The 12,812-nt window shown below is 53.7% G+C and overlaps 4 protein-coding genes across 4 annotated transcripts; 3 read left to right on the top strand and 1 right to left on the bottom strand.

Moving 5' to 3' along the window:
- Positions 1-244: 244 nt before the first annotated feature.
- BDY24DRAFT_365840 (uncharacterized protein) lies at positions 245-3,789 on the top strand. The gene is made up of 19 exons (XM_076637942.1): positions 245-456; positions 565-594; positions 744-795; positions 909-972; positions 1,075-1,148; positions 1,229-1,344; positions 1,418-1,501; positions 1,569-1,652; positions 1,744-1,928; positions 1,997-2,087; positions 2,173-2,312; positions 2,387-2,448; positions 2,569-2,618; positions 2,699-2,778; positions 2,862-2,961; positions 3,036-3,143; positions 3,212-3,343; positions 3,415-3,517; positions 3,606-3,789. The coding sequence occupies exons 1-19, from the start codon at positions 259-261 to the stop codon at positions 3,752-3,754; spliced, it is 1,902 nt and encodes a 633-aa protein (XP_076493466.1). The 5' UTR covers positions 245-258; the 3' UTR covers positions 3,755-3,789.
- Positions 3,790-4,109: 320 nt separating this feature from the next.
- ALG8 (dolichyl-P-Glc:Glc1Man(9)GlcNAc(2)-PP-dolichol alpha-1,3-glucosyltransferase) lies at positions 4,110-7,111 on the bottom strand. Its single transcript, XM_076641908.1, is given in 15 exon segments — positions 4,110-4,420; positions 4,502-4,577; positions 4,662-4,759; positions 4,863-4,999; positions 5,110-5,258; positions 5,361-5,558; positions 5,626-5,699; positions 5,803-5,852; positions 5,969-6,022; positions 6,101-6,200; positions 6,283-6,459; positions 6,653-6,656; positions 6,674-6,689; positions 6,765-6,843; positions 6,919-7,111. 15 exon segments carry the CDS (start codon positions 7,065-7,067, stop codon positions 4,156-4,158), a joined length of 1,626 nt encoding a protein of 541 aa, XP_076493465.1. The 5' UTR covers positions 7,068-7,111; the 3' UTR covers positions 4,110-4,155.
- Positions 7,112-7,225: 114 nt separating this feature from the next.
- Positions 7,226-9,486, top strand: EMG1 (18S rRNA pseudouridine methyltransferase). Its single transcript, XM_076641907.1, has 6 exons — positions 7,226-7,757; positions 7,968-8,109; positions 8,292-8,359; positions 8,529-8,671; positions 8,812-8,911; positions 9,153-9,486. The coding sequence occupies exons 1-6, from the start codon at positions 7,284-7,286 to the stop codon at positions 9,174-9,176; spliced, it is 951 nt and encodes a 316-aa protein (XP_076493464.1). The 5' UTR covers positions 7,226-7,283; the 3' UTR covers positions 9,177-9,486.
- On the top strand, positions 9,335-12,355 carry BDY24DRAFT_400057 (uncharacterized protein). The gene is made up of 7 exons (XM_076641906.1): positions 9,335-9,766; positions 9,861-9,989; positions 10,055-10,170; positions 10,244-11,165; positions 11,282-11,874; positions 11,988-12,035; positions 12,106-12,355. The coding sequence occupies exons 1-7, from the start codon at positions 9,638-9,640 to the stop codon at positions 12,125-12,127; spliced, it is 1,959 nt and encodes a 652-aa protein (XP_076493463.1). The 5' UTR covers positions 9,335-9,637; the 3' UTR covers positions 12,128-12,355.
- Positions 12,356-12,812: the final 457 nt, after the last annotated feature.

Here is a 12,812-nt window from a genome sequence, read left to right as displayed (position 1 = left end):
CCCCCTCCAATCTTCTTCGCTCGCACCGAGAACTTTACGACTGACCAGCACCGACATGGGCTGAGGAAGCCTTCGTTGAGAGATAAGAAAACGTCGGAGGAACGCACGAGCCGATATGGAGTTGCGGTTGGATGAAGGCCTCCTCCGAAGAGCCGTGAGCTTCCCTTCCTTGGTTACCAAAACGATCCGACTTTAGTGCTCCCTTCGATTCTTCCTATCTCTCTTTCCACCAACCACCTTCGACCTTTTACATCAAGGATGCACCCTCCAGCTCTCCACACCTACCCTACAGACTCCAAGTCGCTTCACGACGAGGAGAAAGGACACTCTGGAGAAACCACCACCGTCCAGGAGGTCGGTTTCATCTCGTCCGGCAAGGAGGAAGGCGAGGTTGGGTACTTTGAGGAAGACGCACCTCACGGGGTGAAGAAGTTCATGGCCATGAGGGGTCTGATGGTGAGTTCGAGAGAGAGGGAAAGCGAGAGAGGAAGGAGTCGAGCATGAGCTCGCTCGCTTTCTTGAATTGAGAGCTGACTGCTCGCCATTCGTTGCTGATATATACAGTCGAAGAAGATGCTTTGGTTCCTCTGGTTTGTGAGTACTAGCTGTTCGTTTCGAAATGATAAGGCTCGGGGGCGAGCCTCGTACATAGTGCGAGGAGAAGGGGAGGTCGTCGGACTCAGCCGCGGCTGAACCCATCCTGACTCTTCTCGTTCTTTTCTCCCCTCTGTTCTCGCTCGTAGGGACTCGCCATCGCGTACTTCCATTTCGAATTTGATAATGTCTGTGTGTGGCGTGAGTCCTATACATTCCCTGACGATGGGAGCTGTAGAACTGGACATCGTGCGGGTTTCGTAGGCTGACTTCTCTCCCTTCTCTTTTCCTTCCCGGTTCTCTCTCCCCCACAGAATACCTCCCCTACGCCACCTCTTCATTCGGTCACCACTCTCTTCTCTCAGCTGTTACCGTAGCGTGAGTTTCTGACCTTTCTTCTCTCCGGCAATTCAACCGTTCGTAACTTCGTCGGGACGACGCTGGCTGACTGTTTGATTTCATGTCTCATCTCGCATCTAGTGCTGGTTCCGTGGCTGCTGTCGGAAAGCCTGTCTTCTCGAAGTTCGCTGATACTCTGGGACGAGGAGAGACCTGTAAGTCGCCAGTGTTTTCCGTCTTAAAACCAACTGAACGCGTCCCGACCTGACGTTCTTCTCTCCGTTCAAACGAACAGACATCATCTGTTGCGTCTGCTACATGATTGGATACGTTCTCATGTCTCAATCACCTACGATTGGCGTCTACGCCGGAGGTTACATCTTCTACAACTTGGGCCAAACCGGAACTCAGGTGAGTCTTGCACAAGATCGTGAGGTGGAGCGCGTCGCTGATCTCTCTGCCCTCTTGAAATTCTGAATTGTAGATATTAAACGTCATCATCATCGCTGACGTCACCAGTACTAGATGGAGGTCTCTTGCTACCAGCAGCGTCTTCGTCACCTACATCGTGAGTTCGATTTCTTTCTTTCTGGACAGGAACTCGCTGACGCTTCCGACTCCCCTCTGTCCCTCAGATCTGCGTCTGGCTCTCTTCTGAGACCGTCGCCCAGATGCTTGCTAAGTCGACTTGGAGGTGGGGAGTCAGGATGATGCTTTTCGTGAGTTCTCAACCTTTTTCGCCTCCTTCCCTTTTTCCTTTTCTATCACCGAGCTGACTTCTCCCTCCCGCTCTTCTCTACTTTCATCCAGATCATGCCAACTGGTACTTCCGTTATCGTCACCACTTTGTTCTTAGGAGAGAAGAAGGCTCGAGATGCTGGCTTAATCCAGAGGAAGCAGATCAAGTGGAAAGCGCTTCACCTCGAGATCTACGAATTCTGCAGTCAGATCGATCTTGGAGGTATCATTCTTCTCGGGGGAGGGGTTGCTTTTATGTGAGTTTAGCTGAGCCTTCGTTTCCCAAGCATCAGTCGCTGACAGCCTCGCCCGTCCCTTCTAACAGACTCGTCTCCTGCGCTCTCGCTGCGACTTTGCCTGAAGGATGGGCGTCTCCTCCTATCATCGCTTCTCTCGTTCTTGGACCCATCTTTTTGGTGAGCGAACACTCTCTTCGAACTATCTTCTGCCCGCCGTCGACCTCCGCCCTGACGCGTCGAACTTTCCCTCTTCTCTTTTCAGATCGCTCTTCCCATTTACGAGCGACAATTCGCCAAATACCCTCTCGTCCCCTTCATCTTCTTCAAAAACTCTCAGCTCATGATCATCGCCTTTGCTGTCTTCACCCACGCCATCGCCGCTGCTATCTCCGACACGTACAAGTCAGTCGGAAGCTCGAACAGAACTTGAACGCGTCGAGTCTCGCTGACCTTCCTCTTCTATCTTCTCGTTGCAGGTACTCCTGGATGGTTGTTACTCAGGGGTGGTCGACTCAACATCTTACCTATTTCACTTACGGTTCGTCCAATACCCTCTCCTTCCGCTTTTAGAAAGAACGCGTCGTGCCCTGACGATCTCCTTGTCCGAAGCCACTCTCTCTGACTGACCCCTAATCTCACGTTCTTATCCGCTTCTTAGCCAACTACCAAGTGTCTACCCTCGCCGGAATTCTCGCAGGACTCTACATGGTCAATCCGGATATCTTTTGTCTCCCTCGACGCGTCCCGTGAGCCCCTGCTGATCCTCTCCCTCCTGTTCCCTTTTCTAGTTCTACTTCCGACGATACAAGTGGCTCGTCGTCGGAGGTAGTGCTCTGTACACGATTGGTATGGGTATCCAGTTCCAGTAGTGAGTCGACTTCTATTTCGGCCGTCGAGTCAAAACGAAACGCTTTGCTCACTCTCACTTTCCTGTCTTCTTCCTCGAAACAGCCGAACTCCTCAGCAGAACCGAGGCCTCTTGATCATGGTCCAAATCATCCAAGGTTTTGCCAGTGGAGTCGGAATTCAGATCCTCGCCACCATCGCTCAGGTTCGTCGAGCTTTTCGCTCCTCCTCTTCAGCTTCTTCGAAAGTCGAAGCTGACCTTGCTCGTCTCCTTCTCAGTTCGAATTCACCCACAAGCACACCGCTTCCGTCATCGCCTTCGTCCTTCTCGTTCAGTTCATCGCTGCTTCCGTCGGAGACTCCATCGCCGGAGCGATGTGGACGAACGTGAGTCGATGTTGAGAGACAAGAAGTAAGAAGAAGAAGCTAACCGTTCTCGACGCGTCTCCCTTCAGTTCCTCCCCGGTTTCCTTCGAGCAGAGCTTCCCGATGTTGACCAGTCTGTACTCGACGGACTCTTCGCCGATATCTTCACCATCCCGGCTTTCGGAGACCCCGTTCGAGACGGAATGGTTCGAGCTTACATGGTTCGTTTCCACTCGACGCGTCGTTCCCCTCCCTTTCCGATGCTGACACCTTTCTCTCTCTCCGACTTCAGACGATCAGGAGGAGATTGACCATCGCTTCACTAGCTCTCTCTTTCATCCCCATCATCTGCACCGTTTTCATCCACAACAAGGAGCTCACCGATGGACACGATTGTGAGTGATCGCTTCGTTCTTCCCCCCTTCCTTTTTTCCCCTTCAAACCCCCACTGACTTCGTCTCGTTCTCTCCTTCGCTCTCGCAGTGGTCACCATTCCCCTCGACCCCATCGGAGCTGAAGGAGCCACCGTCGGTCAGGTCATCCCCTTTTCCAACAACACCGCGTCCGAATCCGCTTCGAAGTCTTCGAGCGACGTCGTCAAGCAGACTCAGACTGTTCGGGTTCGGATATAGCTTTCATCCCTTCTTGATTTCATTTTTTTTTTTTTTCCGTTTCTCTGCTCTCTTAGGTTGTACTCTCGGTTCTCTCTCTCTCTTCTCTTTTTGTTCCCCGTCGCGTCTGCTTTTCTCGTCCCTCTCTCACCTTCCCTTTCCGCCTTGGGCTTTCGGTCCAGACTAGTTGTAATCTCTTCTTCATGAGTTGGACATTACTGCGTTGTTTTCTCGCTCACCTAAAGCACTCGGTGAGAAAAACAGCGAACGAACGGAATCGATGAGCGGTTCGAACAGTTTGAACGCGTCGTCGCGTTCCTACTCCCTCTTCCCTTTCCTCCCAGCATCCTCGCCTCACCCCAGTCTTCCCTTCTAGCACATATTACTGATAATAAATCATGCAATCTCACCGAACCAGTCCCTCAGTCCCCTCCCTCCTCCTCCCAGCCCTGCCACTCCCCCACCGTCCCCTCCCAAACCAACCTCCCCCAGCACCACACCAACCCCACCGCACAATAAACACTCGTCGCCATGAGAGGCAAGAACTCTCCTCCCGCCCAGGTTTTCCCCTGGGCGAGAGCGAGCGGGTGGAGGACGGAGACGAAGAGTTGGAGGAAAGGGAAGAGGTAGAGGTAGACTGATTCGAGGGGGTGGATGAGGAGGGAGGAGAGCGGGGTTGGAGGTGGACTGGATGAACAGGGAAGAAGGGTCAGTCAGGTGAGAGAGAGAGAGAGAGAGGAGAGGAAGAACAGGACGAGGCGAACGAACCGATAGACGACTCGAGAGAGGGAGGAGAAAGTGAGAAGACACCAGAGGAGGGTGTAGGCTAGTTTGATGGGCGTTTCTGTCAATCCGAATAAAGCACGGTACGATCAGTTTTCGTCTTCAGCGACCGGAGGCAAAACGGAGGGGAGAGAACGAAACGAACCGGAAGGCGTGAACAGCAAAGGGAACAGCGAGACGATCCCAGCGACCGAAGCGATCGTGAAGATTCGGAAGAAGGCGTAGGATTCCGAGGCGAGGAAGCTACACCGAATCAGTTTCAACGGAAATAAAGAAGAAGGAAAAGGGTCAGCGAACGAACGAAAGAAGAGGAACGGGACGAGAATCCGAGGCGACGCAAACGAACCTCAGCGGAACCAACACCAGCAGAACAGCCTTCTCGTGAACGTGCCATCCAAACAAGAAGCTCGTGAATCCCGAAAGGGTCAGAGCCCAAACAAAGACTTTGTAGGTCGGTCGTTTCCAGAGTTTGACGAGGAAGAGCTGATCCGACCAAAGGAGAAAACGAGAAGGGAGGAGTCAGCGAACGAGCAATCGCGTTCGAACAAGATCGAGAAGAAGACAATGGCAAGGAAGAGTGTATCTATACCCACCGCCTGCAAAGCCACCGTGATCGCGAAGCAATGACCCGGCTTGATGTTGGGCAAAACAGCGAAAACGGTATCGCCAACGAACCCTCTCGTCGAACTCTCCACTCCTTCCTTCGCTACGTCGAGTGTGAAACCGAGGACTTTCTCTCCGTCTTCCAACACCAAAATCATCAACAGTCAGCTCGTCTCCTCCTTCCGCTCTCCCGCTCTCCTCCCCTCCCCGACCTTCCCCTCTCAAACTCAGTTACACTCACATTTCAACAACCCCCTATCCACCACCGTAACCAACGCCCAGAAGTTCGGCGCCCAGTACGCATGGTTCAGCCCCCTCGTGAACGGGAACAGCCTCGATGCGAGTTGAGGGAGTTGGTTCAGGAACGGAGCGAGGGAGAGGAGGAAGATGGAGAGGACTAAGGAGCCGAGGGTTGCTAGGCGAGGGAGGGAGAGGATGTCTGAGAAAGAAGGGTCAGCAAGGAGGGATGCGTTGGGTAGGGGAAGCGAGAAGAGGGATGGACGAACTGGTGGAAGGAGGGAAGCAGTAGGATCGGAGGAGGTAGATGAAGTATGGAGGGGCGAGATACATGTAGATGTGTCTGTTTTGAAGCAAGTTCGAGAGGGAGGAAGGAAGAGGTCAGACGCGTAAGAGAGGAGAGAGTCGACGCGTCGAGGGTAAAGGGACGAGGGATTGGGACGGACTTGAAGTTGAGAAGAATGGCGAAGAGTGCTCCACAAGCGAGGTGGTTACCCTAGAGTGCGATGAAAACGTATTTGAGAGAAAAGGAGAGAGATCAGCTCGACTGCTTCCTCCGACTCGACTCGACGAGACGAAGGAAAAACCGGAGCGAGAACCGAGCGAGCGTACCTGTTTCGCATGCCACATACTCCAAATCAGAATCCCATACATCACTCCGTTGTACTACGAAACGAACGAAACGAAAAGTCAGCTCGAGCTCGTTCAAAGACGCGTTCCCTTCAGTCGACCGACCGAACTCACCTGGAAATGAATATGATCCACGATCAAGAACCCCGGGTGCAAGAACAAACTCGCTGAGATGACCAGTTGAGTAGCTGGATCTTTCGAAGTTCGGACGTATCTGGGGAAAACAACAACGAACGAACGATGAGCTCTGCGTTCCTCCCTCCCTCCCCTCGGCCCGCTCGTTCTGGTTGACTGACTTCCAAAGCACCGATCCCAACACCAACAACTCCGTGACTACTACACTCCCTCGTTGGAACATGATCGTTGCAGGTGAGGCGTAACCGAGTTGGGAAAGTTGGACGATGGCTGGATCGAAGAGCTGAGCGAGATGGGAGAGGGAGTGTTCGAAGTGGGCGAAGAAGGGCGGGTAGTCGCTGCACGAATGAAAAGACAAGGGATCAGTTGGAGGAAGCGGGTGGGTTGTGGGAGGATGGAGGAGAGAGAGAGAGTGGAGTGAGCTTACAGAGCTGCAGAGGGCAAGGCGAGAGGGAGAGGACGGGAGGAGAAGGGAGGGAAGGGTGAGCTTGAGCTTTGGACTTTCTCGGTTCAAAGGAGAGTTAGAGGAGAAGAGGGAAGATGGGGACCAACTCCATTCTGACGTAGTCTAGATAAGACAAAGAAGATATCAATCAGCTTCCGAGCTTTTAAGATAAGGAACGAGCGACTCCCACGAGCTCACATCAAAGTACCAACGAGAGATGGGAAGCTGATGCGTGACGGCGAGCCAGTTTCGATGGACTTCAAAGTCCGTAGACCTGCTACAAGAACCACAAACGAATCAGCCAGGGCTACCTTTTGTATATAATCGAAGGTAGCGAACAACACGAGCTCACTAAGCAGGAAAGAGGAGCAGTTTGATGGCTGTCGAAAGCACGAGGAGGTCCTTCTCTCCCGGCGAGACCATGGCCGCTTCCGTTTCTTTCTTGCACGGTCGGTTGGGAGAGAGGCCTGAAGGTCGACGCATCGAGGAGGTGGTGGACATATTCTGGGATTCCCTAGCTGTTTGCAAAGAAGAAAGAAGGGAGTGGGAGAGAAGAGGAAGAAGAAGGGAAGGGAAAAGACGAACGAGCTCAACTCTCCTTTGCGGAGTTTGAAAATGACCTCGCAAACTTCGCTCGTCCGACCTCTCCTTCTCCTTCAACTCCCACCCTCCCTCCCTTCCCAGCCCTTTTCTCTCCTTCTTTCTTCCTCCTCTACGATGGACACCTCCCCCTCTGAACCCATTAAATCCCGCCTAACCGCCTCTGCTCTCCCCTTCGTGCCCACGAAACGAGTGTCGTCCTCCTCGCTCCAGGCTCCCTCCCCGAAGAAGGGCACTCCTCCTCCTGCTCCTTCCTCCATCCCTTCAGGTTTCCCAGAAGAGGAGGATCCTTCTATCGGCTCTTCGTCTTCAACCCGACCTACGAAACCGTTGCCTCGAAACCCTACTCTGATCCCCGTCCCAGCTACGACGCCCAAGACGCCCGCTCAGAAGGAGAACGCGAGGAGGTTGATCGTCGTTCTCGAGAGTGCTTGCTTGGAGGTCTACAGGCTCAGTGCTGGAAGTGGAGGAAGGGATGGCAAAGGAGGAAAGGATGCAAAGTACGCCTTGTTGAACTGTGATGATCATCAGGGCATTCTCGCAAAGACGGGGAGGGATATCGCGGATGCTAGACCGGATATTACGCACCAGGTGAGTAGCTCTAGGGCTGTGTATCTCGTAGTGGAGTCTTAAGCGAAGGTAGAAGGAGGTTCGAGGAGGTTACGGGACGCTCTAGGAGCTGGTAGAGACGAGTCAGGGTGCCTCTTTGGGAACAACGAAGCTCGCTTCCTCCTTCCTTCCCTCCTTCCCTCGCCCTCAAACTCACCAAACCTCCTCCCTCTCTCATATCGTCTGCCCCAGTGTCTTCTCACCCTCCTCGATTCTCCTCTCAACAAAGCCGGTCGGCTCCAAGTCTACATCCACACCGCTAAGGGAGTCCTCATCGAGGTCAACCCTCACGTTCGAATCCCCAGGACGTTCAAGCGATTCTCGGGACTCATGGGTGAGCTTTTTCGTTGACTTTTTTGTTGGATTGTGTAGATGGGGATCAGGGATGGGCAAGGTGGAGAGATGGTTTATTATGGGGCGGAAATGGGCGAGGGAAGGGAGGTGGGCGTGGTCGTGCGAGCAAGGAGAGCAAACAGCAATCGAAATCTGACTCGACCTCGTTTTCTTTCCTACCAGTTCAACTTCTTCACCGACTCTCGATTCGAGGAATGAACGGATCCGAGAAGCTGCTGAAGGTTATCAAGGTTAGTTTTGAGCTTTCTCTCTCCCTTTCTCCCATTCTCGTCGAGCCTCCTTCCTTTCGACTCGACTCGAGCTGACCCGTCCTTCCTTCCTCCTTCCCTTCCTCCTCCCGCTTCTCTCCTCCACTTCCACTCCCTCGTCGCCCCCGATATCAACTTGTCGACGTCTCAGAACCCCGTCACCGACCACTTCCCCACCAACACCATCAAGCTCACCCTCTCCGGAGACGTCCCGACCGTTCGACTCTCCAAATTCCTCCCCACCCTGCCCGAGTCTCACAGCATCGCCGTGTTTGTGGGAGCTATGGCTCGAGGGTACGTTCTCGTCCTTCCTTCGTCCACTTCACTCCTTCCCCTACGCCTCGTCGAGCTCGCATCGTTCGAGGTTCGAGTTCTCAAGACGAGACGCGTCGGCTGACCCTCCTTCCCCTTCTTCTTTTTTTTGCTCGATTCAGAGAGGACAACTTCGCCGACGGGATCGTCGACCAGAAGATCTCCATCTCCGAGTACTCGCTCAGTGCCAGTGTCGCTTGTGGGAAGTTCTGTTGCGCCATGGTTCGTTGCCCACCCCTTTCTTTCTCTTTCTTTCTCTCCCCCACGTCCCACACCTTCTCCCACCCCCATCCTCTTCCCATCCACACCTCCACAACACCCTTCAACCCCTTCCCCTTCCCTCTCATCCCACTTCCCTCCCCTCCCCTCTGCACGGCATCGCGTCCAAACCAAACCATTTCAAGGGTCATTCAACTGACCCTGTTTCTTCCTTACATCCTTTCCATCGTCCTTCTTTCAACAGGAGGAGATCTGGGACATCATCTAAAACTCCGTCTCGTTCTCGTTCTCGGCTCACCAACCAACTTCCCCGACGACTCGTTCGCGTCTCGACGCGTGTACTTTTTCTTGTTTTCTTGCTTTGTTCAACACGACCGTTCCTTTGTGTATTTGTTTTTTGGGGTTTGGTGTTTGGGGGTTGGAGGGGTTGGAGGAGAGAGGATGAGGATGAGATGGCGGTTCCACCCGTTTAGATGCTGAGTGGGAGGAGAGGGAGAGGAGAGGAGAGGAGAGGGAGGAGAGGAGAGCTGACCTTTTGAATCTCCTTTGCCTTTCGCGACGAGCTCTGTTCTTCTGAAGGCTATGTTCGGCTGGTTGCAAGCAGGAAGTTTTCTCTGCTAGAAGAACGTAAGGCCGGAACTGGAAAGAGTGAGCTCAGTCGGTCTCTTTGTCCCCCGATCCCCTCCCCTCTCTTCCTCCTCCCACCCACCATCATCCTCACTCAGACGAATGTCCGACGTCAAAGACCTCCCTATCTCAACTTCTACTCTTCTTGTTCAAGCTACCGTCGATAGTCAAGAGGACGGACCTCCTTCGAAGAAGAGAGCGAGGCTTCAAGAAGAGACAATCTCGAGCGTTGTGAGCTTCGACGGATCCCTTCCTTTCTCCTCCCTCCCCATTCCTTGCTTCTCTCGCTGAATCCCTCTCTACCCTTCCTTATTCTTGGATACAGATAAAACGGGATTCTGCGTCCTTGCTCTCTATGCCTTACGAGATCATCAAGCTCATCGCGGACGAGGTGTGGGACCTGAAGAGAGCAGACCTCAAGAGCTTGAGCTTAACTTGTTCTCGACTTCGAAGGGTTCGTTCTGCTCCCTCATTCGCTCTGCTACTCTCCACTCATCCAGTTCTATCTCTTCCGAATAGATCGCTATCTCAATCTTGTTTAGATACTACAGTGTCTCCCTCAGTTACGACACACCGAAGTCCAAGCTCGACTCCCTCCTCGCTCTCGCCACCTCCGACCTCGGCCTTCAAGTCATGTCAGTCGTTCTTCCTCCGTCTTGGAGCCCTGGAGAGTTTTAGTCTCTGACCCCTTCCTTATCCATCTCATAGACATGCCAGCTTCTGGAAGCTATATCGACACCCTACCCTTCCCTTCCCACTCCGAACCCTCCTCGTTCCCATCGTCGAAGCCTTCCGTTCCCTCGTCTCCCTCGAGTTCCCCTCCAACTTCATCTCCAACTCCCTCCTCGACGTCCTCCACGACCATCCTACTCTCGAAACCCTCGAGACCTCACCTTTCACAAACGTCCTCCCCAACGTCTTCAGGTTCGAGCTCAACCACGCCCGAAGTCGACATCAACGATCCCGACGCGTCGTCGCCTCTCCGCGACCAGCAGGAACCCTTCAAGTTCGAAACCTCCTGTGCCGGCTCCCTTCCGACGACCTGGAAGGAACGATGGTACGTTTCGGACAGCTCGTCGATCTCGTGGACTCGTACGGATTCGTTATGGAGGAAATAGGGATCGGGCTTCCTTCCCTCGGAATCGACGACGCGGCTCGGATCGATTGGAACCTCCACCCCTGCCCTCTCACTCAGATCCACCTCCCCAACCTCACTTCCCTGCGCCTTTACTTCCATCCTAGATCCTTCAACACCGGAGGCTTCATGCTCGGGGAGATCTTGAAGGTCCAGCGACAAGTGTCAAGTCTTCACTTCGACGTCTCGACGCCCGCAGCCGACTTCGAAGACTTCAGCCTCGTCGAGAGAGGGTTTCTCCCTCGTGTCGGAAGCGGGAAGGAAATGTCGGTGGTGACGAAGGGGGAGTGGGCGGGTGTTCGCGTTTTGAGCGTGGAGGGCGACTACGAACGAGGAGGAGAGGTCGACGACTCGTTCGTCTTGAAGTCGTTGAAGATTGGGTTCATGCCTGGAACGGTTCTCGATGGGAGGAAGTTGGCGGGGTTGATGGAGGACGATTTGTTCGCTGGAACTCAGGAGGTAGAGTTCTCGAACTGTCTTTGGGATGGAGCCTGGGTGAGTCGGAATCATTTCGAGTTCGCTCTCTCTTCCTCGTCGCGTCGCATCGTGGGCTGACTTCTCTTTCTTCCCTCGTCATTTGCTTTCCATCTCTTTCTTCCTTCCTTCTATAGAACTCTACCCTTTTCAGAATGAACCCGCTCCCCTCCCTCGCCTCCCTCGCCTCCCTCACCTTCAACAACGCGTCCCTCACCGAACGACCCACCTTTGGACGAACCCTCGCCTGCTCCCCCGAATGCTACTCCGATCTCGACGACTATCGCCCGGACCTCTGCGACGCCGCCAAACTCGTAGGAGGATATCAAGCCTTCCTCCAACTTCTCTTCAACATCAACTACAACCAGTTCTGCAGTCTCGCTCGATCTCTCCCTCCTGGATGTCGTCTTAGGCTCGCAGCCAAGCCTCATTTCTTGGAAGGAGAGGTCCTCGCGCTCGAAACCGTCGTCGGGAGGGAAGAGTTGGGCGTTCGTGTGACTCCGGAGAGGGACGGAGACGACGCGGACTGGGAGGGAGGACTGTTGGACGGTTCGAAGTGTTTTCTATGTCTGGAAGAGCCGTCGAGGCGGAGGTTCAACTGGACGGACAGACGACGAAGGCAGGCCGAGGATTTGGGCGATCCCGTCGAAGCGTTGATGAAGTGTGCAGTGAGCGACGTTTTGGAGGCCTTGAGAGAGGTTGGGTTCGACGTTGAAGCTTTCGGGGACAGGTCAGTCTGCGTTCCTTTGTTCTTCTTCGAGTGAACCTACGACGCAGAGGAGGACGTCTTTTCGAGCCGTCGCTGATGGACTGACGGCCTCCTGACCTCTCGTCTTTCCTCAGCCCTCCCTCGGAACCGATCTATCCTGACACCTTTGAAAGCTTCCTCAGGTGAGTTTACATATTCTGCTATCGAATCCTTCTTGAGCTGACCACGACCTCGGGATACTTCGTCGTATAGAACTGGTCTCGCTCGAAGCTGAACGGGACGCGTCGCTGTTTGGGTTTGGAGTTCGGTGGGATGTTGAGAGGCTTTGGGACTCTGTTGTTTTGCGACGTAGCTAGTGTTCAAAGTCGTCACTCGATGATACACGATTTCACTCGATCTCCGAGTGTCGTTCGAAGACAGAGCCCTCCTTTTCGTCACGACGCGTCGAAAACGAAGGATTAGCGTCAGGAACGAAAGCTTGGCCGGACCAGCGATCTCTGGGTCTCGTTTTCAAAGTCCTCACGAGGATTGTTTTAGAAGCGATCATCAACGTTGATATTCAAACTTCGCAAAGCGATTTGGACTGTGGAAAGCGCAAACACGTCGCGTCGTCTTTCCTGTCTTTTGCTCATCTTGCAGTTTTCTCAGGCACTCCAAAATTCTCCTCCGGTACAATGTGTACGAGCCGTCAACATCCTAATTCTGAAGAGCCTTTCCTTTCCACCCCTCCATCCTCTCAGCTCAACCGAAACAGGGAAAGCGACGTCTTTCTATTCGCCCAAAGGTTTCGCCGAGGGTACGAAAACAAGTGGCCGAGGTACTACCTGGGGTTCCTCAGTAAGAGCTTTCCGGTGTCTTTTGCTTTGTGAGCCTTTTGTATAAGGGAGGGAGGAGGAGAGGGGAAATCAACGGAGGAGGACGCGTCGGACGATTCGAACAAAACAACTCCGAAGCTATCT

This window comes from Mrakia frigida (assembly GCF_051309035.1).
Source record: "Mrakia frigida strain ATCC 22029 unplaced genomic scaffold BDY24scaffold_34, whole genome shotgun sequence".
NCBI classification, from domain to species: Eukaryota; Fungi; Basidiomycota; class Tremellomycetes; order Cystofilobasidiales; family Mrakiaceae; genus Mrakia; species Mrakia frigida.
Note: the sequence above shows the minus strand (reverse complement) of the source record. Positions and strands in the feature narration are given on the sequence as shown.

What these genes read in the sequence shown, in the direction of transcription:
- ALG8 (XM_076641908.1), bottom strand. Translation starts at nt 7,067, where the DNA reads ATGTCCACCACCTCCTCGATGCGTCGACCTTCAGGCCTCTCTCCCAAC. An exon ending in TGGATCATATTCATTTCCAG is followed by an intron (nt 6,023 to 6,100) that starts GTGAGTTCGGTC and finishes TTCGTTTCGTAG; the next exon opens with TACAACGGAGTGATGTATGG. An exon ending in TTTGCTGTTCACGCCTTCCG is followed by an intron (nt 4,578 to 4,661) that starts GTTCGTTTCGTT and finishes TCGGATTGACAG; the next exon opens with AAACGCCCATCAAACTAGCC.
- BDY24DRAFT_365840 (XM_076637942.1), top strand. Translation starts at nt 259, where the DNA reads ATGCACCCTCCAGCTCTCCACACCTACCCTACAGACTCCAAGTCGCTT. An exon ending in GAATGGTTCGAGCTTACATG is followed by an intron (nt 3,344 to 3,414) that starts GTTCGTTTCCAC and finishes CTCCGACTTCAG; the next exon opens with ACGATCAGGAGGAGATTGAC. An exon ending in GCTCACCGATGGACACGATT is followed by an intron (nt 3,518 to 3,605) that starts GTGAGTGATCGC and finishes TCGCTCTCGCAG; the next exon opens with TGGTCACCATTCCCCTCGAC.
- EMG1 (XM_076641907.1), top strand. Translation starts at nt 7,284, where the DNA reads ATGGACACCTCCCCCTCTGAACCCATTAAATCCCGCCTAACCGCCTCT. An exon ending in AGCTGCTGAAGGTTATCAAG is followed by an intron (nt 8,360 to 8,528) that starts GTTAGTTTTGAG and finishes TCGACGTCTCAG; the next exon opens with AACCCCGTCACCGACCACTT. An exon ending in GGAAGTTCTGTTGCGCCATG is followed by an intron (nt 8,912 to 9,152) that starts GTTCGTTGCCCA and finishes TTCTTTCAACAG; the next exon opens with GAGGAGATCTGGGACATCAT.
- BDY24DRAFT_400057 (XM_076641906.1), top strand. Translation starts at nt 9,638, where the DNA reads ATGTCCGACGTCAAAGACCTCCCTATCTCAACTTCTACTCTTCTTGTT. An exon ending in CTTGTTCTCGACTTCGAAGG is followed by an intron (nt 9,990 to 10,054) that starts GTTCGTTCTGCT and finishes TCTTCCGAATAG; the next exon opens with ATCGCTATCTCAATCTTGTT. An exon ending in GTCTTTGGGATGGAGCCTGG is followed by an intron (nt 11,166 to 11,281) that starts GTGAGTCGGAAT and finishes TTCCTTCTATAG; the next exon opens with AACTCTACCCTTTTCAGAAT.